This window comes from Candidozyma duobushaemuli, assembly GCF_002926085.2.
Source record: "Candidozyma duobushaemuli strain B09383 chromosome Unknown D_B09383, whole genome shotgun sequence".
In the NCBI taxonomy this organism is placed as follows: domain Eukaryota; kingdom Fungi; phylum Ascomycota; class Pichiomycetes; order Serinales; family Metschnikowiaceae; genus Candidozyma; species Candidozyma duobushaemuli.
The window spans coordinates 757,868-780,719 of record NW_020289898.1 but is presented as its reverse complement, the minus strand read 5'-3'; the positions used below and the strand labels follow the sequence as shown (position 1 = coordinate 780,719).

General features: G+C 49.0%; 6 protein-coding genes and 1 non-coding gene across 7 annotated transcripts; 6 read left to right on the top strand and 1 right to left on the bottom strand. All coding sequences in view use genetic code 12, as the record gives it.

Moving 5' to 3' along the window:
* Nucleotides 1-121: 121 nt before the first annotated feature.
* Nucleotides 122-1,686, top strand: APE3 (Ape3p; the record flags this gene model as incomplete). Its single annotated transcript, XM_025482403.1, has 2 exons — nt 122-1,463; nt 1,535-1,686. The coding sequence occupies 2 exons, from the start codon at nt 122-124 to the stop codon at nt 1,684-1,686; spliced, it is 1,494 nt and encodes a 497-aa protein (XP_025337021.1).
* Nucleotides 1,687-1,989: 303 nt separating this feature from the next.
* CXQ87_003944 (D-mandelate dehydrogenase-like dehydrogenase) lies at nt 1,990-3,027 on the top strand (the record flags this gene model as incomplete). The annotated part of the gene is made up of 1 exon (XM_025482402.1): nt 1,990-3,027. One exon carries the CDS (start codon nt 1,990-1,992, stop codon nt 3,025-3,027), a length of 1,038 nt encoding a protein of 345 aa, XP_025337020.1.
* A 1,369-nt stretch (nt 3,028-4,396) lies between these two features.
* CXQ87_003943 (uncharacterized protein) lies at nt 4,397-5,323 on the top strand (the record flags this gene model as incomplete). The annotated part of the gene is made up of 1 exon (XM_025482401.1): nt 4,397-5,323. The coding sequence occupies one exon, from the start codon at nt 4,397-4,399 to the stop codon at nt 5,321-5,323; it is 927 nt and encodes a 308-aa protein (XP_025337019.1).
* Nucleotides 5,324-6,795: 1,472 nt separating this feature from the next.
* MRS4 (Fe(2+) transporter) lies at nt 6,796-7,770 on the top strand (the record flags this gene model as incomplete). Its single annotated transcript, XM_025482400.1, has 1 exon — nt 6,796-7,770. The coding sequence occupies one exon, from the start codon at nt 6,796-6,798 to the stop codon at nt 7,768-7,770; it is 975 nt and encodes a 324-aa protein (XP_025337018.1).
* A 1,416-nt stretch (nt 7,771-9,186) lies between these two features.
* Nucleotides 9,187-18,881, top strand: CXQ87_003940 (uncharacterized protein; the record flags this gene model as incomplete). The annotated part of the gene is made up of 4 exons (XM_025482399.1): nt 9,187-9,615; nt 9,665-10,366; nt 13,929-14,476; nt 14,675-18,881. 4 exons carry the CDS (start codon nt 9,187-9,189, stop codon nt 18,879-18,881), a joined length of 5,886 nt encoding a protein of 1,961 aa, XP_025337017.1.
* On the bottom strand, nt 12,186-12,259 carry CXQ87_003941. The gene has a single exon. It is a non-coding gene; the product is annotated as a tRNA-Asn (tRNA).
* A 1,819-nt stretch (nt 18,882-20,700) lies between the features above and the next one.
* On the top strand, nt 20,701-22,326 carry CXQ87_003939 (sterol esterase; the record flags this gene model as incomplete). Its single annotated transcript, XM_025482398.1, has 1 exon — nt 20,701-22,326. One exon carries the CDS (start codon nt 20,701-20,703, stop codon nt 22,324-22,326), a length of 1,626 nt encoding a protein of 541 aa, XP_025337016.1.
* Nucleotides 22,327-22,852: the final 526 nt, after the last annotated feature.

The window sequence follows — 22,852 nt, the reverse complement described above, 5'->3', positions numbered from 1 at the left end:
GGCACCGCATTATCAGGTGCCGTGTGCTATGGTGCACGGGTGTCTTTTGCCATACGAACGGACTGCCGACAGAGGCAGATATACTTCTTTTCTTTATCCACTGGCAAGACCGTTTCACTCCATGAAGCTCTCAATTGCCACCTCACTCGCTATCTTGGGTACGGCTGCGGCCTCCCCCATTGATCTTTTCAATGATGTCATCATTGGAGACGTTGACCTCCAGATGCCTTTGACCTCTTCTTGGAAGTTCCCATGGCCACCATGGGGCAAGCCTGAGGTCGACACCGAGAAATTGCAGGCTGCTATCTCCACGGAGGCTTTGAAGGAAAGAGCTGAAAAATTGTACTCAATTGCTCAGAAATCCGAGAAGAAGTACGGCCATCCTACTCGTGTGATTGGCTCTCCAGGTCACTGGGCCACCATTGCTTACATCAAGCACGAGTTGGGCAAATTGAGCGACTACTACACTATTGATGTGCAGAAGTTTGAGGCCATTGACGGTCGTGTCAACTCTGTTTCCCTCTTGGTTGACGGTGTGAAGCCCAAGTCCTTGCTGGCTCTCCAACTCACCCCTCCTACTCCAGATAAGAAGCCTATCAACGCCAATTTGGTTTTGGCCGAGAACTACGGCTGTGACGTCTCTGACTTCCCAAAGAAGTTGACCAAGGACAACATTGTCTTGGTGGAGAGAGGCGAGTGTGCTTTTGGTAACAAGTCTATCAATGCTGGTAAGGCTGGCGCTGCTGGTCTCATCATCTTCGACAAGGAGGCTCCTTTGCAGGGCACCTTGGGCGAGCCAACTGGCGACGAGGTGCCAACTGTGTCCATCTCCAAGAAGGATGCTCAGGAGTACATTGACAAATTGAAGAAGAACCCTAAGCACAAGTTCGAGACTACTCTTTTTGTCGACTCTTATGTGAAGAAGATCAAGACCCTCAATGTCGTTGCTGAGACCATCAAGGGTGACCACGAGAACGTTGTTTCTTTGGGTGCTCACTCTGACTCTGTTGCTGCTGGTCCTGGTATCAATGACGATGGTTCTGGTACTATTTCCTTGCTCGAGGTGGCCAAGCAATTGACCAAGTACAAGGTCAACAATGCCGTTCGTTTCGCTTGGTGGGCTGCTGAGGAAGAGGGCCTTTTGGGCTCTTATGCTTACGCTCAGGCCCTTTCGCCCGAGGAGAACCAGAAGATCAGATTGTTCATGGACTACGACATGATGGCCTCTCCAAACTACGAGTACGAGGTTTACGATGCCAACAACAAGGACCACCCTAACGGTTCTGGTGACTTGAAGGACCTCTACATTGACTGGTACAAGGAGCAGGGCTTGAACTACACCTTGATTCCATTCGACGGCAGAAGCGACTACGTTGGTTTCATCGACGCTGGCATTCCTGCTGGTGGTATTGCTACTGGTGCCGAGAAGGTCAAGACCAAGAAGGGCCAGGAGCAGTTTGGCGGTGAGGCTGGCAAGTGGTTTGACCCATGCTACCACCAGTTGTGCGACGACTTGTCTAACCCGACTACGAAGCCTGGTTGGTTAACACCAAGTTGATTGCCCACTCCGTCGCCACCTACGCTAAGAGTCTTGAGAACTTCCCAGAGAGAAGCCAGGTTTCTGCCGAGGGCGCCTCCAAAATCAGCGACACCTTCCCATACCGCGGCTCGCACCTCATCTTCTAAGGTGACGCAAAATAGTCTAGAATAAACCCTCTGACCGTGGAAAATACTGAGTGTCCCTCCACAGATCCTCCACTTTGGTGCCCCAAATTCACCAAAAAGCGTGGGGTACTCTGGCCAAAACGTGGGGAGCTTTCGCTTATCTCTGGCATCCTCGTAGTTAGGTGTGTGGTGCATACACCAAGTTTGGGGAATACACCTCAAAACCCGCGAGCAGAGCTCAATATAAAAAGCCATTGAGTTCCGCCGGATTCCGCTTTCTGGATGAAAAACACCCTTACAAGACACGCCTATAGATTTTTATCAATGACTGCCGAAAAACCCATTGTGCTTAGACTCGGAAAGTGGCCCTTTTCCAATGAAAAGTGGGACAAGTTGAAAGAAATCGCTACTGTGGTGGACAGTGAAGCCAAGAACAGAGAAGACTTTTTGAAGGAGCTCAAGACAAAACACAGCAACGTGACTCACGTGGTTCGTACTTTCCCCAGTGTGGAGCAAACGGGGCGTTTTGACTCTGAAATCATCAGCGCCTTGCCTGACTCTGTTGTGGCTGTTTCCCATAATGGCGCTGGTTATGACCAGGTTGATCCACAGCCTTTGACAGACAGAAACATTCAGCTTTCCAATGTCACCACTCCTGTGGAGGCTCCTACGGCGCTTACGGCGGTGTACTTGACTCTTGCTACAATGAGAAAGTACCAAATTGGCCACGACTCCTTGGTTCAGGGTAACTGGACCAACCCGGACATTGGCAGAGGCGTCAAATTGGGCAAGGACCCTGAGGGACAGACTGTGGGTATTTTGGGCATGGGCGGAATTGGCCGTGCTATTAGAGACCGTTTGCAGCCATTTGGGTTTGAGAAGATCTTGTACTACAATCGTTCCAGACTCGATACTGAATTGGAGAAGGGCGCTGAATACGTGGGATTCGACGAGTTGTTGGCTCAGAGCGATGTGTTGGTTGTGTCTGTGCCATTGAACCCCAAGACTCGTCATTTGATCAACAAAGAGGCCATTTCCAAGATGAAGGACGGCGTGATCATCATCAACACCGCTAGAGGCGCTGTCATTGACGAGCAGGAGCTCATTAACGAGTTGAAGCTGGGTAAGGTTGGTGCTTTTGGTGCTGATGTTTTCGAGCACGAGCCAGAGGTTCCTAAGGACTTGTACGAATTGCCTAACGTTGTTTCCTTGCCACACATGGGTACCTGGACGACGCAGGCGCTCAAGAACATGGAGGACTTTACGGTCGACAATGTGGAGCACCACATCAGAACAGGCGAGCTTTTGACGATTGTGCCTGAGCAGAAGGGCCACGATTTCAAGCACTCTGCGTGGGTTTGAGTCTTTTTTGTTGCATATTTATAGAAGACGGTTGTCAAAAATTATGATTGCATTAGTGTGTTGTAGGGTTGGATTGTAGGGTAATTGCGAAGAGATGTGGAACTTTCACAAACACCATTTTCCATGGATGAAGGGTACCTTGGCTTTCTAAAGCATCCTGAGCTTTACAGTTTCAGTGTTCATCAGCTTCACGGGTCAGAATTGTCCAAAATGGCATCGAGGTGCATTGAGCTTGAAACCAAGGCTCTTGTTGAAAGGCGAGTCCGAGGGCCATTGATGGGAGGCATAGACTCCAGGAGAATAAACACATCTTTTCAGAAATTCGAGAACTGAGTTTATTGGAGGATCAGGCTGATCATGAAGAAATGGTGGGTGAATCTTGTCAAATCGTTGATATAAATTCTCAAAGGGTTGACTCAAAGAGCCCATCTGAGTGTTCTTACAAGTACAGGGAGAGACCTCGGTACATTTCGTGGTCTTCGTGCCGTTCTGTTTCCTATGTTTCAGATCCTGGAGGCCGTTCTCCTGATTCCATGGGGTCTCCAGAAATGGCTGCAAAACAGGAAGTAAAGTCGATTAGAGCGGCTAGTCCAGACATTTCTGAAATTTCTTGTAACTCTCAGGCTGAGGCTTATTCCAAAACACAGCAGGCCTTGTCTTCTAAAACTGGAAAACAAATCCACGTTCAAGTGGTACCTTGTTTAGTTCACACACTGAGGTTCAGAAATCCCTCTGAAGCTGATAACGAGCCAGTCTCCCCATCGTGCTCTTGCCAAATTCAGGCGGAAAATGTACCAGAATATAGGGTCAAACGGGTGTTGGCGGTACCAGAGCTCGAACATGTCAAAAACAGGCGAACTCGTCTGCCTCCAGTCTACACCTCTCGAAGTTCCACCGCATTTCTGTTTGTGGGAGTCAATTTCGTCTCACGCTTTCGTCGAGTGGTCTTACGAGTGAAAAGCAAATTTAGAAGGTCACATTTATTTGAAAAACGACTGGACCGGAAGTATGGGTTCTCCAGTGTACTGAAGGGTGCACCACCTGAAGAAAGCTCAATCGAGGACGACGAAGTACTGGATACATATTCCCCAAAAAGCTCAATTGTCACGGTCAATCAGAGCTCATCAGGAATATGCCAAAAAGACGAGATACTACAGCTAGTTCTTCCCACATTGAGTGACGTCTTCACTGCCTTATTGAGCTACCACGCTGATGATAATCAAAACGAGTACGAACGTGCAGCGTACAACCTAGTGGAGGAAGTATGTCTCAAAAAAGCAGATTTCTTCAATCTTGCACCTCGGTGGGAATATCTGGCGCTTTGTGTTTCTCTCGATGACAGGCTTCTTGGGAGGTTCTATGGGAATGCATGCTTGAGGGAAGAAAGGCGGTTGATGAATACAGAGAGGGGCGGAGGCTTCAATTGGAGGAGTTTTGTGGAGAACAAACTGCTGGACATACTTGGGAGGAGGATTGTGTTAAAGAGGAGACTCTTGATTTGCATTCGATTCCGGAAAATGACATCAAAGAAACGAATACAGGGACAGAAAAAGCTGAGTCAGAGGAAGGGTCGAATGAAGAAATAGTTGACGGTAATCCATGGCAGGAGCCATCGATCTATCACCTCAATCCGTGTTATGACTTTACCTCACGGCCACCTCTGAATCATAGTGTCCGTCAAGCCGATTATGTTCTTAAGAGTTCAGATACTTCTAAGGGCTTAAAAGGTACTTCAGGCCGTTCTTGTTCTCAAATGAACGATTTGGTGGGATTTGAGTTGAAGAGCATGGACAGTGTCATTGGAAACCCGAAAACCCCACCATCTGATGTTGACGATCCAATTGAGGGACCGTTAGTAAAGCTTCTCGAGATATCTGTGGATTCTTTGGATCAACCCCCAACGACATCTCCAAAACAGGCTTTGGAACCACAAGATCCGTGTGAAAGTGCCGTCTTCCATGCCGGTCCTTCTGAAAGTAAGAACAAAACCACAGACCACCCCAGAAGCTCCAGAAGCCTTGATAACGACAACAATTCCTCAATTTCTAAAGGAATTCCTCCTTCGAACTTTCCCCCCTCTTCTGGTCCAAAACCTGAAGAGTCAGAAGCACCTTCTTCGATCCACAAAGCTCAGCCTCCAACTTCCCAATCCAAAGAACCAAAGGGACCCACGTCTGCAGCGCTGTCTCGTCCGCCCACAGCTCCTTCACGTCCGACTACAGCTTACAAGAAGAGCATCCCAGGACAGAGGATCCGGAACATCGTGAGCCAGTTCGACTCCATGGCGGTGCCCTAGGCCAATTTACCTCCAGTGATTTAAGACCCCCAGTAATTCAACAACCCCAGTAATTTAACACCCCCAGTAATTTGAAGCTTTCAAAGCCCATTTGTAATCCGTCCGATGCCAGGAATGCCCATTTGATAGAGAAGAACGAAGGAGAATATTGCACCATTCCACACTTCACGGTACCAACCATGGAGCACCTTTCAGCCAGTGACGTCGCCGCTCTCAGCATCGCCAAATCCGTGAAATCCTATAAATAAAGAAAAAATCCGCTTCAACCACCCCAAACCTTATACCAAATCCGTCGATCACCTCCACGCCGATCACCTCCACGCCGATCGGTGAGTCTCATGTGCTCAGGCTGTCGCAGTACACCAGAACGAACCTCGGGCCCACACCACCACTTCCATTTTCGCTCCGCCGCTGGCAGCATGCCATTTGCAAACATTTCTCGCAAACAGCAGCCCATTGGGCCCTGATAGCCGCCGTTTCGCCGGCAGCACGGCTGAATTCCTCGCCGTTTAGCGGCCTGCGTGCCATGTGAGCATCACCGGCTGCGAACCAGCGCAGCTTCTCCGGGTTCGGACGAAGCGAGGGGGACAATTTGGAGCATTTTTCGGGGATTTGAATTGAGCGTTTGAAGTTTGTAGGTTGGCAGAAAACGGGCATTGTTTTTGTCGATTTCGGTTTTTACTGCTGGAACTGCCGGATAACGGTCAGGCTTCTGCGGCATGCTGCCAGCCAGCACAGGCGGCATTACTCACCAGCAAGCACCTCGAGGTGACAGCACCCCGCCAAAAAGCTCTCAAACAAAACGAAAAACAAAACGAAAACAAAACGAAAACAAAACGAAAACAAAACGAGAAACAAAACGAGAAACAAAACGAGAAACAAAACGAGAAACAACAAAAGAAAAAAAAGAAAAACATTTCTTCTTACCATAGATCCCTTTTTAAACAGAAGTCGCCGTCCCTCACCTCCCCACCGCTTGGCTGCAAACCGCGGACCAAAGCAACCACCTGGGTTCCTGGGCTCCGTCGACAGCGGAAAAACCGTAGAAACAGCGCCATCCGCCCGCCAAAACCGCCTTCTCTGGCCCCGAACCCACCGCCTTCCACGCCCTGCGGCCTCTTTTTCCGACCCCTCTCCGCCTGTCCTCCCCAGTGAGACCTCAGCTCACGAATCTCCAGAGCAACAGAAAACGGCGTCAGCAGGGGAAACCAAACCAAGTGGATTTAAATCTTCTCAGCTTTTATTTAAAGTCTCCGTAATCCCTCCCCAATTGCTCTCGCCCCGGGCTATCTACTCCATCTTATCACCCTACCCCATCCTGCCTGCGTTCGGGCCTGAAAATTTCTCGGGCCCGACTCACCTCCAACTACTCATCCACACCCACTTCGCTGAACCCGGCCCTGCCACGCCCTGCGTTTCCCTTTCCAAACCCCAAAGAAAGAATAAAAAAAAAAAAAAGAAGGTATCTCGCCATGGCCGAACACCCCCACATGCTCAGCGCCGAGCCCATCGAAATCGACTACGAGGCCTTGCCAGATGACGCCAGCATAGCAGCCCACCTTCTGGCGGGAGCGTTTGCCGGCATCATGGAGCACACCGTGATGTTCCCGATCGACCTGATCAAAACGAGAATGCAGATGATTGCGCTGGGCCAACCCTTGAGCAAGTCGGTCGTTGGCTCCATCTCCAAGATCTCCAGCCTGGAGGGCGCCTACGCCTTGTGGCGGGGTGTTTCTTCGGTTGTTTTGGGCGCCGGTCCGGCCCACGCTGTGTACTTTTCCGTTTTCGAGGCCACCAAGACCATGTTGGTGAACCGCTTGACCAACCAGAAATCCACCAAAATCGTCACCGACGAGTCCCACCCATTGATTGCTTCGGGCGCCGGCATTGCCGCCACCGTGGCCTCGGACGCCTTGATGACGCCGTTTGACGTTTTGAAGCAGAGAATGCAGTTGGGCGCTTCAACCACGGCAGCAACAGCGTCGCAGTCCAAATCCGCCAAACTAATGAAAACAGCCGCCCACATCTACCGCCACGAAGGCTTGTCGGCGTTCTTCATCTCATACCCCACCACGCTCTTCACCAACATCCCGTTTGCCGCCTTGAACTTTGGCTTCTACGAGTACCTGTCGCAGTTGTTGAACCCCGACAACAAGTACAACCCATACTACCACTGCATCTCGGGCGGTATTGCCGGTGGTATTGCCGCCGCCTTGACCAACCCGTTGGACTGTATCAAGACGGCGTTGCAGACCCGAGGTGTGTCGCAGAACGAGCTGTTGCGTTCCATCAACGGCTTTGTCTCGGCCTCCAAGGCCTTGTTGAAGCAGGGCGGCATGGGCGCTTTTGCCCGTGGTATCAAGCCCCGTATCATCTTCAACGTGCCGGCCACCGCCATCTCCTGGACCGCCTACGAGATGGCCAAGGAGGTCTTGTTGAGAGACTAACTACAGACAAAATGCTTCACAGGCCACTTGTATATTAGGACGAACTGTACATATGCTAATGTAGATGATGAAATTTTGGTGTAGGCAATTGGCAATTGGTAGTTGGAGATTGCGTTCTTCGCTTTCGGGCTGTATTGCTTCATCGAGCTATGCCTGCTTCGAGAGCTTCTGGGCTACAAAGGAAAACATCACACACAGACCGAGGAAACCGAGGAGATTGAAAAACGCCGATCTCGAGTATGATCTTTCTTCCTCCTCGGTGCGGAACGAGGCGAAAATCCGCCGTATGCTGGCGATGATCATGAGAAGAAGTGGTGATGCTGGGTGGTAGTTCGCGTTAGTGTGTTGTTCTGCACTCCCGGTTGCAAAACGGTGAAGTGTGGGGAGGTGGGTGGGCGGAAGTTTTTTGGTGGTTTATGATATGATAGACTTTTTGGAATTGGTGCTTTTGGTGCTTTTTTGGTTTCAGGGATTTTGGGGTGTCTGTGGGATTTTGTTGATCCGGGCTGGGCTTTACTTGCAAGGTAGGTTTGATGGCATGGAGGCATGGACAGGAAATGAGAGTTATAGAGACCTTTTCATGAATTGATTGAGCTCTTTTAAGTGGGCCATACCGTGCTTACCTGGTTTGAGAGACAGATGGCATTCAATGGGTGGGAGTTTTAAAGCTCTTTATGCTTATTCTGCCTTGGTTCTCGCCATGAAGCTTGCTATTTTTCCAGTCTTTTCAATGCCTTTTTTACAACAGCTCAAATCAGAGCAGCTTAATTGCTAGCTTTATGGGAATATGACAAACGGAGTTAATGAATGTGGGAGTTATGAATGTGGGAGTTATGAACGTGGTGAAATGTAAGACAAGTCTTTGCGGTCCAATGGAGTCGTCTTGTGAAGAACCACTTCAACCAAGTTCAGCCACCCTTATTCAAAGACATTTATTCTACATTCTTGTGGAGAACCGTTTTTGAACCAGTGCAGCAAGCTACCGTTGTGCTTTCGCTCAATTAGTTGTCAATGCCTACCAGTCCCTTGCATGCTACGTGCTCCAATTGCAGTTATTCTCACCCAACGAAAATTTTTCGAGTTTCATATCTGACGGTGACTGGACCGACTAGACTTCCTTTTTAAGACTTTCTTTTCTCGGTAGACCTCACTGGACTTACCTCGCTTTCTGTTAGGCTTATCACTGATGGCCCCAATTCCCACAAAGCAATATCCGTGACTTTTTCATATTGTGGCCATCAAAATTCTCGATTTCGTAGTGTCCGCCTTCCTTTTCCAACATATCTCCCCTTCGGCGATGACCACCAAAGGTGGAATGATTCACAAATGCCAGGCACTCTACGAACACCCCCAAGGTTATAAGAATACGTCGATTTTGCCTTTATCCAATTTCTCCATCTCCACCATCCACCACAAATGTCTGCTGCCTGCAATTCAACCACAGTGATTTCGGCTTCCTATTCACACAAGCTCATTAAGAGCACCAAGAAGCTCATTAAGAGCAGCACACTTTTCGAAACCTACTTCCTCAAAAATCACCAAACATTTAGTGCTATCTGCCGCTACACTCAGTGTCTAGGTGATATTTCTCCCTCGGACTCTTACCTACCTGATGACTTCCATTTCTTCAGAGCCATGCTCAACGAAAAGACACAGGTAAACTACCTTCCTGAAAACTTTCCCCATTTCAGGAGATCCACAAAGGAGGTCTCCCCAAGCATCTTGCCTGGAGACTTTTTCAACTATGAAAAGGTCAAGACGAAGCGTCGTTCATACTTGCCTGGCTGTTTCTACTTCTATGGCCAGATTGTGAAGAATGATGTTTGGAGAGTCGACCACGACGAGGTTTATCTTCGGCGACTTTGAAGGCTTCTATGATTTTTGGACCGCCGAGTCCACTAAAGCTAATTCTTCTGAAAACTTCATCAACTATGAATCAGTCAACCTCAACAACGCTCCCCTCTTACAAGGCGACTTTGCAGAATTCTTCCATGCCTGGGAAACCCAATCAGATTCTTTCCTTGCCGGAGACTTTTACAATTTCTACACCATCGCCAAGCCTGACTTTCCAATTGAAAAGTCGAAGTATGAGGTGTTCCTTCCTGGCGACTTCCCATTCTTCTTCAGAGTCTGGACCTCCACACCCAAGACTAACAAGACCTTCTTCCTTAAGGACTTTTTCTTCTTCCAAGGTGCCTCCAAGGAGCACCCCGAATCCTTCCTCCCCAACGATTTTTTCTTTTGGAAGAACACTGCCAGGACAGAAGAAGACGTGGTTTACTTCCCCAAGCAGTTTTTCTTCTGGCAGGGTCTTTTGAGCGAAGGTTCCAAGGCATTTGCCACTGTTGACTTGAGTGGAATTTCAGCCCTCTGGAAGTCTGGCGACAGCTTTTTACCCAAGACTTCCTTAAAGTCCAAGGCAACCACCTCAACTGCTCATGTTGAGGTTCTCAGGGATTTGAGTGTCCTGACAAAGACTTCCTTCGTATTTGAGACGCTTAGTGAGTTTGACTCTTCTGGCGACGAGAAGAGCACTTTTGAAAAGCTGGTGGAGTATGAAACCAGTGAGTCTGAGGTGAGCTCCATCGACGAGAAGGTGGTCTGAGGCTCTACAGCCATTGGTCTTAAGTGTATAAACTAATGAAAATAAAAGAAAATTAAAAATGATGACGGAAACGTAGATATAGTGGTTTACTGTCAAGGGTTGTGATACCTTCCTCGGCTGTATCGTCAGTACAGCTGCATCACTACACTAGGGACCATACCGACACGAAAGGATGATTTCACGATTAATGCTTGACACCTTTAATGCTTATAAATCTTCTCCAAACGAAAGGGCTAAGGCAATCTGTATACTTTCTGTTGGGAAGAGACCTTCAAACCAGGCTGCACTGACCCCAGAATGCACTAGTTCATCAATTACTCTAATTGCATGGGCCTATAACATTCCTTTATACATAGTGGCTCTTTAAACCCAACATAATAGGCACTCGATGCAAATTGTCACAGATATTCACCGCAAACGAATGGGTGCAAAAAAGTACACTCCAGCGTATATTGCGGAAGCACCCAAACTCCAACAAAACGAAAAGAGGCAGACTTGACCGCAAATCTTCAACATCAATTGTCCAATTCAGCCATAAGTATCCCAAGAACCAAACTTGCAATCACGTTATCCAGTTGAAGAAGGCTGTGAGACACATATGTCCTATGGGTGGATAAACACGGCGAGACGTTCGGGAAACTGACCTGAGGGTCTCGTGAAATTGAGAATATTAAGATCTTACTGGAGGTTGTTTCTATAGAGATATAGTTTTTACTCTAATGAAGAGATATCAGTTAAAAAAAAATTATTGTTCTTCACAAATCAATGGGTGCAAAAAAGTCCCACCAATCCATACTGCGAAAGTCCTCCCATAGCAACATAAACCACACAACTCCACCACAAAGTACGTTCCCCCAAAATCTCACCAATCCAAACAAAACAAAAAATCTTTCACCAATTTCAAAAAACTTTCTTTAAAACTTTTTCTAAACTTTCCCAAAAAGAGGCCCACTCGCAGCATTGATCGGTATCGGGTGCCAGAGGCCGCAAATTGCACTCAACAGCCTTTCCGCCCTAGGGCAGAAGACCAACCATCCGCGCCGCCTCCCATGCCACACAAAATGGCTGTGTTTCTGATGGCGACGCCCAGCGTGAGTCCACGCCTGGAGGCTCTCAGGAGCAGAATGACCGCTTTCCGAAGAAAGGGGATGGGGAGAATCACCGAATTTCCCACCCGCATTGGATTTCCCAGGCCGGATTCGAACCTGTTACGTCGGCGGGTACTTGCGGCTTGCTGCGAGGGAGCTTGACCGCTGCGCCAGAGGCGCAAAAGTCGCCTAATTTGGCGGTCCATCCAATGAGAAAAATGTTTTGGTGTACGGGTGTACTGATTTTATATGCAGGTGGTGGTCACTGGCCCAGCACCTTTTTTGACAATGAAGAGCAGATATGGCTAGTTTGGGGAGTTTTGAATGATGGGAAAGGGGCTCATAGTAGCCTACTAGAAACTAGAAAGGGGCCACTTCATGGCCAAATGTGTATGGTGTGGTCATGAGGCCGAAAGCTATGTGATGTACCAAGGCTTCTGTTTGATGATTGTAGGTTTGGAGAGCTTCGGCATTCCAAAAGAATAGAAGCCATCAAGCCATTCTAAGACTAAATCAAGACAGATCTGGAAGAAGTTGCCTGACCGCCGGATATTTCTATGAGAGTGGTGGTCTTGAATGGCTGCGAAATTCGAATGCGCTCTCGATGGACACGAAACAAAGGATTGTTCGAAACCTTTTGACTCAGGTAATTTTTTGTCTGTGCCTTCAGATCAAAATGAACAAGCATCTAAGGATGTCTGAAAGAAAAAAAAAAAAATATGCGACCTCGGTGAGGGTCGAACTCACGATCTTAAGATTAACAGTCTTACGCCTTAACCAACTTGGCCACGAAGTCACAACTTGGGTGAACTAGTATACAGGTTCTATATATGGCTGCAAATTAAGGGTCACGTCCTGCTTCAGAATTACAATTTTTTTCGTTTTTTTTTGCTCCATACTTATAGTATCTCTCAATTTAAGCTCTCGAAGCACTCTGGGGCCCTGCAGAAGCCTCTGGAGGTCTCTGGAGCCCATTTTGTCGTCAATGACCTTTTAAGAGCTTCTTTCCAGGTTTAACTTCTATACATCATCGAGGAAGAGGAGCCGAAGTAGGCAAAGCTAAGATAGGGTTCAGCCAGATAAGTCAATGAAAATCAATGACGTAGCTCTGAGGCTCAACAGCCATATTAACCTAACCGAAGTAACTATGAGACCACAACCAGGTGCCCATCCTCCATTTCCCGTAGGTGTTGACAAGGAAGCTGTCTCGCTTCAAAGGCTTTTTTTTTTTTTTTTCCATCCGAGGCCCTCTAATTTAGGAAGGTCTTATTCTAGTGTGATTGAGCTTCGCGACAGGTGCTTATATAATTCGAGGAGGCAGAAATATTATTTGTGGGGAAATGGGAAAAAACAATGTCCGTTTTTCAATCAAACCTAAACATATCAATTCCCCTGCGGCTTCTGGGGACAGGCTACATTATGATATCTGTAAACTTGCATTGTTCTCGAGGATCGTGGACGCACATGAGTATGCTTCTATGCGTGGTCTGTATGTCGCGCAGCTATGACAGGCTTGAGCCTCGCAGTATCAACGCACTGTCCAGAACTAGAAAATCTATAGATAGCGTGTATAGTCCATTGAATCACACTTTTCGGGGAACTTGATTTTGAACTTCAGTCTGGATGACCTGGGGAACTTGGAGGACATGGAAGACAAAGATGGTATGAATGACCTAGAGCCTATTTGAAACGGTGGGAGACATGGTGGCATCGAGAGAACCTTCTAGAAGGTACAAAACCAGTGACCAGGATGAGATCAAGTTTTGGCTCAACCGAACTAGTGTCTGTTGATGTCTTCCACCTACTTTCTCAGCCGCTTTTTTGACGTGCGGCGCTTCCTCTATAGGCACATCATGTCTTAAGTACCTATACTCCACCCAAATAGAGCTTCCATACCAATGGCAGGAAGCTTCCCGCTTTCCGTGGGTTTTCAAGGCATTGGAGCATCACTTTCTTGTGAGCCAGAGTATTTTTTACTTATCTGATGGACGAAGTGCCTCTTCCATAATCGCACAACCATTCCTCAAAAGCACACCCACATTTCTCGACGCCAACACCACCGAACCCCTTTCTACCCCAAATTTAAAGCCCCATTCCACCGAACCCCCAACCCACTCTGTTTACCCGCCCTGCATCGCTAATGCACAAGGCTGTCAGACCATATCCAGCCGACCCTACAATTGTAGCCCAAACACAAACCACATAAACACCCTTATCGCTTCTACCACGCAGAGACGCTCTCCTATACAAGCTGTACATAGTAACGACGTCGTTGGCCTGCACGCCGCCGCAGCACCACTATAAAGAGCGAGTGACACAAGCACACTCTTTTTCTCCCTATCCACCACAGTCCCAAAGATGCAACCAAGAAATTTGAAGTATCAATGCCGCCCCGTTCAGGAAGTGGACAACACTCCTGAGCGTATTGCGCAAGCTTTCCCTCTGGCCGTCTCCCATGGTCAAAGGAAGGTGCTTTGCCCAAAAAGCACGAAACTCCCGACGAGCCCAAGAAGTCCTTCGTGGACAAGCTCAAGGAGTTGCCCGGAACTTCTTCGAGAAAGAAGAAGAAGCGGGCCCAGAAGAAGCAGGCCCAGAAGAAGCAGGCTCAAGAGGAGGAGGACGCCCACAAGCGTCTCAACAATCCGTTTGAGTACATCGCTCCCAAAGCCACAAAGGCACAGAAGGCTCCTGTCAAAAGGAACAAGCCTCTCTTGACTGCCGATGCCAACCCCGATGCCATGGCTGCCGCCCGCTTTGCCTTTGGCGCTGCTCCTTTGCCAAAGAAAGAGGTTTCTGGTCCTTGCAAGGAGAAAGTCAGCGCTAAAGGTGCCTACCAGCCTGAGAAGGAGAGAAAGAACAAGGTTAAGTTTGAGTTGGGAGTTGCCCCGGACGCCGCCTACGGTAAGCGTCCCTCCTGGCTCGCTAGAAAGTTCGGGTTCTTGATTCCTGGCAAGAAACGTGGCAGAAATGGTTTGGAAGGTGTTTCCAAGGCTGGCACAAACGGAGACCCAATGTCTCTGTCGCACGACATTCTGGCTGCGAAAGGTGCGGCCGCGCACGCAGCTGCCGCCGCGCATCCTGTCAAGATTAGGGCTGCGCACGCCCACGCACCTCCGGAAGACCGCGCGTCCCCTGTGCAGTATCCGGTGCGCACCCTCATGCGCGTCCGGCCCCGGGCTCCTAACCCGCAGGGCCCTCGTGCTAAAGTAAGAGTTTCTGTAGATGCCATCACGCCCAAGTTTGAGGAGGCCCGCAGTATAGATACGGTCTTGGCGCGTGCCGCTCCCGCTAGACGTGTTTACTACTCGCCTCCCGCGTCCGCGTGGTCGTCGCAGGAAATTCTCCATGCCGGTACCCTCTGGCACCCTGGAGTTGACCCAGATGATCGAAATCTGGGGAATTCTCCAGTTGGCGACGCTGAGCCCGAGCATGTTTCTGTTCCCGAGGTTTCTGTCGCTCTGGAGGCTCCACGGGAAATTTCGCAGGCTGAACCAGCCGCCGTGGATCCCTCTCCAGCTGTGGAAACCCCGGTTTCTCCAGCTTTTGCACCCATTGAGCCCGTTTCCCACCACTCTACGCCAGAGCAGCCACCTTCCCCTGCCACGCCCGTGGTTGCCAGCGTCAGACTGGGCGACGCATGCTCGGCTTTTGACTTCTACACTGCCGGCATGCACGAAATGGCTGCAAACCCATGGGCACTGGAGATGTCGGCTGGGCTTCAGAAGCCAGAGGAGGCTGTCTCCGCTGGTCTATTGCCCGCCCTTGACATTTCTGTTTCTGAGGTCCAATTGGAGTCTGAATCTGTCCGTGATGTTGTGCCTGGGTGTGTTGAGGACCAGGCTTCCACGGATGTTCTTTCAGAGCCTCTGAAGCATGAGTACGTCTCTTACCGCTCGGATGTCTGCGTGGACGCCATTCTCAAGATGGCCGACGACGTGATGAAGCAGGCTGCCGAGGAGTTTTCTCTTGGTGAGGCTGGTAGTGGTGTTGTTGAGGTGCCAGTGCCTGTTGAGGAGCCCGTCAAGGAGGCTGAGGAGGCAGCTGAGGAGGCTGTTCATGTTTCTACTGAGTCGCCTGTTGAGCAGCTCGTCGAGGAACCTGTTGAGGAAGTCGTTGAGGAGCCTGTTGAGGAAGTCTTTGAGGAGCCAATTCAGGAGCCCACTGAGAAGCCCACTGAGAATCCCGTTGAGAAGCTTGTTCAGGATTCTGTAAAGGCTTCTGTTGAGCCTTCTGTTGAGGTTTCTTCGAAGGCTTCTGTTGAGGCTCCTGTTGAGGTTTCTATTGAGGCTCCTGTTGAGCCCTCTGTTGAGGCGCCTGTTGAAGCTTCCGTTGAGGTATCTACTCAGACTTCTAATGAGGAGCCCGTCCAGGAGCCTGTTCAGCAACTGGTCGAGGTCCCTATCGAGGAGCCTGTTGAGGAGCCTGTTGATCCCTCTTCAGAGAAGCCTGTCAAGGAACCTGTCAACCAATCTATTGACAATACCGTTGACGAAACTGTTCAGGAGATTGTCAAGGATCCCGTCGAGGAGCCAATTGAGGAGCCAATTGAAGCCGTTGAGGAGCCAATTGAGGAGCCAATTGAGGCCGTTGAGGAAACCACGGAGATTCCCACCTCTCCAAAGCCCACACCTGTTGTCTCTTCAATTCCACCCCCTGTCCCCCAGTCCCCCTCGAAATCCAGGACCCCGCTGCCTGTCTTGCCGGTTATCGAGGAGGTAACTGAACCAGTTTCTGAGACCGTTCCTGACAATCAGGAAAATGAAGTCGCTCCTTCATTGCCTGTTTCCGTTCAGTGTGAGCCTCTCGTTTCTTCGCCTCCCGCTGATACCACCCACGGTGAGTCAGCTTCTGTTGTTGCCGTTGAGACAGAATCCCAGGAGGTGAGCGACGATGCCGCTGAAACAACCAACGCTAAACCCGTTGAGCCAGTATCCCCAGCTCCCAAAAACTCCCTTGACCTCACCAAGGAAGAAAAGAAGGAGCAGTTGAGAAAGCGCCTTGCCCTCCTCAGGCAGTCTATGGCTGTTGCCGTTGAGAAGCCACTGCCTGAGGAGAAGCAGTCGTCCCCAAACATCTCTCGTGATGTTTCTGCCGATGGTGCTCCCGAATCCAAGGAGACGAAGGAACAGAAGAGGGCCCTTTTGAGGGAACGGGTTGCGTTGTTGAAGGCCAAGATGGCTGACGCTCCCAAGGGTGTCCCAGCTTCTAAGGATTCTGTGGAATTGAAGAATCCAGAGGCTCCAATTGAGGCCCCTTCTGTTCAGCCCGTTGAGGTCTCCGAGCCTGAGACAGTTGACGTTGTTCCTGTTGCACCTGTTGAGGCACCTGTTGATGTTGTACTGGTTTCAAATGTCGAAAAGGTTGTGAAGCCATTCGTCGAGACTACTTACTCTCAGCCTGTGGTCGAGAAGACTGTCGAAGCTTCGCCTACTGTTGAAAAGGTTGTTGAATCGGAGTCTTTTGTTGAGAAGGCTGTTGAAGCTCAACCCGTCATTGAGGCCCTTGATTCCAAGTCTGTCGTCTCTGGTGATTCTCGGCCTGACATGGAAAAGACTCAGCATGTTGAGGCTGTTGGTTCTCAGCTTGTTGGCTCTCAGCTTGTTGATCTGAAGGCTGTCATTCAAAAGGTAATTGAACCCCAGTCTGTTGTTGAGCCCCAGTCTTCCGTTACGGCTCCCGATTCCCAGCCTGTTGTTGAGACTGATTCTGAGCCTGTTGCTGGAACTGTTTCAAAGACTGATGAATCTTCCCCTGCCGTGGCTGTTGAATCTCCCGTCGAAGCCACTGCAGTTCTTCCAGTTGAATCCCCTGTCGAGTCTGTTGAGCCACTGGAACCTTCAATTCCTGAGAAGGCCCCACCCGCCGCTTCTGATTTCGCCGCTCTCCCAAAGGAAGAAAAGAAGACCAGGCTCCAGGCTCGCATCGCCAGCTTGAGAAGCCGTTTGGATACCGTTCCTTCGAAAACACTCCATGCTGCTGAGCCCAAGCCTGAAAACTCCCCCTCCAAGGAGGAAAAGAAGGCCGTGCTCAAGCAGCATCTTGCCCTGTTGAGAAAGAAGATGGACGGTGCTGTTGAGGATTTACACAAGTCTTCCAGCACCAAGGCCTCCTCTGACGCTTCAAAAACTTCCGCTTCTCCTGTGCTCTCGGAGCCCTTACCTAAGGTTGAGCCAGGCATTGAGAAGCTTTCTTTGTCATCTGATCCCTTGCCCAAGGTTGAGCTGGACAAAGAAAAGGAAGCTTTTTCTCTTCCATTGCCATGTGATCCCTTACCTAAGGTCGAACTGGGCAAGGAGGAGAAGAAGGCCCAATTGAAGCAGAGGCTTGCCGCCTTGCGGGAGAGAATGAACGGTACTGAGCCCAAGACTTCGAAGACTGAGCCCAAGACTGAGTCGAAGGAAGACTCTAAGGATGAGCCAAAGATGGAGAAAAAGGAGAATCCAAAGGAAGAGCAAAAGTTGAATGGCGCTGGATCTGGCGCTGTTCCCCCTCCTCCTCCTCCTCCACCTCCTCCATCCTTGCTTCCTGTTGGTCCACCACCTCCTCCTCCTCCTCCTAGACCTCCAATTGAGGAAGAGTCTGAAGAGTCTGAGGAAATTGAGGACCCACAGGCTCCCTGTGACGCCTACCTTGCCTTGGAAGCCGAGCTCGAGGAAAAGAGAAAAAAGAAGCTCGACTTGTCCGAGATCAAGTCCAAGGTCGACTACTCCAACAAGAAGAAGTTCTCGTCCAACTTCCAGGGCATGATGCTGAGGCTCGAGGTCAACCTTATCAACGACGGAAGGTTGTCCTTTGACGGGCCTGTGAACCCATTGACGATTGCCAAAAAGCAGGAAGAGGAGAAGAAGTACAAGGTTCCTACGAAGCAGTACTCGCCTGACGACAAAAACGCCAAGATCAAGAACAAGCTTGACGAACTCATGACAAAGAAGCTCAATGGCGAGGATGTCGGAATCCCTAAGAAGAGGAGCCCTCCCAAGTTCCACATCGACATGGACCTGGACGAGGTGTTTGTTCCAGCTTCCCATCCCAAGTATGGAAATGGAGCTCCTCCACCACCACCACCTCCAGCATTCCTTACCAATGCTTCAGCTCCTCCTCCACCTCCTCCACCAGCTTTTCTTATAAACGCTGCAGCACCACCCCCACCACCTCCTCCAGCTTTTTTGGTCAATGCAGCCAACAACCCTACAGCTGCTCCTGGAGGATCCAAGAACTTTTTGGCCAATGGCCCCCAGCTCAAGGCTGTAACGAAGGAGCCTGTTGCTCCCAAGGAGCCTGAGAAGAAGCCCCAAGTGAACTGTACCAAGGGTTCTTTCAAGGACAAGTGCGAGGCTTTTGGTACGTTTTTTAAGTCTGTTCCGATCAAGAAGAAGGAAGGACCCCCTCCCAAGAAGGCTGCCGTGGCCCTGGGATGATGACGAGTGAGTGAATGGGAGAGAAAGAAAATGAAAAACAAAAAAAAAAACAAAAAAAAAAAAACAAAAAAAAGAATCAAAAAAAAAAAAAGGAAAAAAGGAAAAGAAGAAAAAAAGAGACGAAGTGGAGGTGAGGGTGTTTGAGATGATGATGTTGGATGAAGTGGAAGGTGAGGGTGATGATGGCGTTGTTGTTGCTGTTGATGGTGATGATGATGGTGTTGATGAAGGAGTTGGAAAAGAAAAAAAAAAAAACCAAAAAAAAAATCAAAAAAAAAAAAAAAAAAAAAAAAAGAAAAAAAGAGATGAAGTGGAGGTGAGGGAGAAGATGATGCGGTTTCTGCTAGCCGGTGACGACCTTGCTGGCATTGTGTATTAGTTGCGGTGACGACCATCTGTTGTCGAGAAGTTGTCTTGTTTGTTTCAGACAGTTTCTCTGGACCGTTGGTCCTGGCTGAAGTTTTTTGACCTTGCCGTTTGTACGTGAATGAGGTTTTTCTTCTTGAATTTGGGCGTAGGGTAAAGCAGGAAGAGGAGTGGTAGTAGTTGTGGGATAGTGGTAATGTTGGTGATGTTGGTGATGCTGGAGGAGGTGTAGGCTACTGAGAGTGAAAATGAAAGAGCGAGTTGTTTGGAAGATTTTTAAGCCATGGGTAGTTTGTTTGTTCAGCTCTGAATTTGGACCACATGGTAATCATTATATTGTAGAAGTTCCTAGGGTGTTCCATCTACGTACTGGGGAAAGATACTCTGGTAGGCTCTATAACATGTAGATTGATACTGTCTTTCTTCCGTCTCACGGCGTTTTGAGAAATCAGCTAGCTAAACCATTGTGAAAACAGTGCTCTCAACTATCCTTGTGGTCTTCTTCCAATCAGATGAATCCGAAAGCCAATCTATATAGGTCCAAAAGAGACGTAAACCCACAGCTAACCAAAATAGTCTAGATTAATGAAGAAAACGAAAAGACCCAAAAGAGAAGTGAAGCACAGCTCACCCAAACAGTCTGGCTTTATGAGGAGAGCTTCCACCCCGATTCTCTAGCTTGCATTGAAAGCTAGTGTAATGTCTATAGCTGCATTGAAAGCTGGTGTAGTGTCTATAGCTAAGATGGACTCCCCATTACCCTAACAATTATACTGCACTCTCAGTCAGCGCTTTAATGAAATTAAAGCAAAAGTGGGCCCCCACTGCTGTCACCACTATACATCTTACTGATTACTTGTAGCTTCCATACTTATCGTCATAGTCTCATTATGGCAAGAACAACTTCCCAACATGATCAATTCCATTTCCAACGCCGACCCAAATAAATTGATGACCACACCAGTGCTCATACAATGGCAAAGCTTCGCTGACGTGCCTGAACAATCAAAAGCACCCATCGCCGCTTGGATACCCCATTGTTCCTCCTCACATGTTCCAACCTTCGCTGCATGAGCAATGAGTCAGCTTTCTCTACCATCTCTATAACATAATTTCCAGCAATTCGCAAGTTCAACAATTTTCCATCAGGAGCATAAACACAAGAACCTTAATTGAAATTCTCCCCCTCCTCTCCACATTACCACCTTTCCTGCCAAGCGCCCCACACTGCGTCTCAGACAAAAATCCAAACTACGAAATTCTCCAATCCACAAATTCTCCAATTCACAGAACCACCTAATTTCCAACACCACCTGCCTTCATTCCCCAAACGGCATCCCCACATTTTCCCGGTCCGTCTGGGCTGCCGGGTTTAATGCAGGCCAGCTGCACCTCTGTATGCGCTCTCTCAATTTCATGAGAGACATCAACACTTACCTCCTCCTTTTCCCACATGTTCGAACCCCCGGAAAAGAAGGCCGCCCACGGCGTGTTTATGCGCCACGTGGTGCTCGTCACCTCGGGCCTCCTCTCCTTCATCTTCGTCTTGGTTCTCACCACCGGAGCCAACATATGGCATCTCCGAGACGTGTTTTCTGGAAGAGAAAAGAACAATGTTCCCAAGGACAACAACGGCTCGGAAAAGTACAGGCCGCAGCAGCCGTACCCGGACATGAAGAAGCTCAAGGTCACGCGGGACTTGCGCTACTATGCCCAGCAGCTAGGGCTCGATTTGGAGGAATACGACATCACCACAAAAGACGGGTACATTTTGCCATTGCACCGGCTCGTGGACCCGGCGGAGTCGGAGGCGGAGCGGGACCGGAAAACGCCCATTTTGCTCCAGCACGGGCTTCTATCGGCCTCGGGCGCCTGGCTAGCTCCGGGACGAAACTCGCTTCCATACTACTTTCTTCACCAGGGCTTTGATGTGTGGTTGGGCAACAACAGATGTGAATTCAAGCCCCGCCATGCCACGCTCAAGGGCAATCTCATGCACAACGAGGAGTTTTGGGACTGGGATATCCGGGTTTTCGCTGCTTTTGACCTTCCATGTATCATAGACAATGTGCTTTCCAGAAAGCCCAACCACGAGCAATTGTACCTTGTGGGCCACTCCCAGGGGTGTACACAGTCGTTCCTTTTGTTCCGGAACCCGGCTTTGGCGGAGTACCACCGGAAAATCATCCATTTCTTCGCTTTAGCTCCAGCCATCTTTCCTGGTCTGTTGTTCCACGACCGTTCGTTCATTAAGTTTATTCACAACCGCTCGCCCACAGCGTACAAGCTCATTTTTGGCAAAGGCGTCTTCATCGGCTTCCTCGGCTGGAGCAGACGCTACATCGGTACCACCAAGCTCTACTCCATTCTTTCGTACCAGATGTTCAAGTACTTGTTCGGGTGGAATATCCGCAATAACTACAAGGACAAGAAGGTGCAGCACATTCAGTTTGTGATGAACGTGTCGTACATTTCCGCCAAGCTCATGTCGTGGTGGCTTTCGTACTCTGTGGAGGAGGGTTTCCTGAACCAGCTTCAAACAAAGGAGGCTTATGCCAACGGCGACAACTACGCCTTCACGCCCGTTTCTACAAACGAAGACGAAGAGAAGCAGATCGGCACGCCTCTGCCGAATCTCGATAGAAGCTACTCCAGAACCCAGGAGCAGCAGGATATTCCCGTTTCCGACGAAAAGACCTTCTTTCCATACAAGTTTGAGTGGTTCTCCTTCAACAAAAAACCCGAGGACGTCACGCCCATGACCATCTTCATCTGCGGCGAAGACTACCTTGTGGATGGCCGCCGGTTGGCTTCTCATATGACGCATTACGAACGCAGACTCTACAAAGAGGGCCAGAACCTCAAGGTTTACGATTTGCCCACCTACAACCATCTCGATGTGATCTGGGCGCAAGACTGTATTGGCGAGATTGGTATTGAGGTGGCCAAGGAGATTAAAAAAGATGAGGAGGCCAGAGACGTTGAGCCTGAGGTTCCCAGTGGGTCACAGGAAAAGATTCAGGAGCCGTATGAGTCCGTCTTGGATCCTGCAAAAGTACCCATTGAAGCGCAGGCGTGAACTGAATTGAAGCATAAAAACGGCTTAGCCGGAGGCATAATTTAATTTACTAAAATTGCACTTCACCGATAGCACTTAATGAATCATTAATTACCGATAACTGCTAGTTAGCGGCACTTGATCATAGCATTAATTACGAATAGCATTGTTCAGCAGTACCATTAAATATTGGTAGAACTCAATTGGCGATGCCTTGCATCACTGAAACCAGGATTGTTTATCAATACAGTTCAATCCTTTAACCACTCATTACCGATACCATTGAATAGGACGGCACTCAATTGGCTTAATTGATGATGCCATGATTTACTGACGGCAATTGGTGAATGACCTAAACCGTGGGTAATAATTGACACTCAATTGCAAATACTGTTAATTTGTGATAGCAATAAAGATACCGTGATTTACCAATACCATTGATCACCGAAACCATTCACCGATGCCATAAATATCAATACAACAACATTCTACCAACCAACGATATTATAATTACCGATGTCACTCAATTTGCGGTGTCACTCAATTG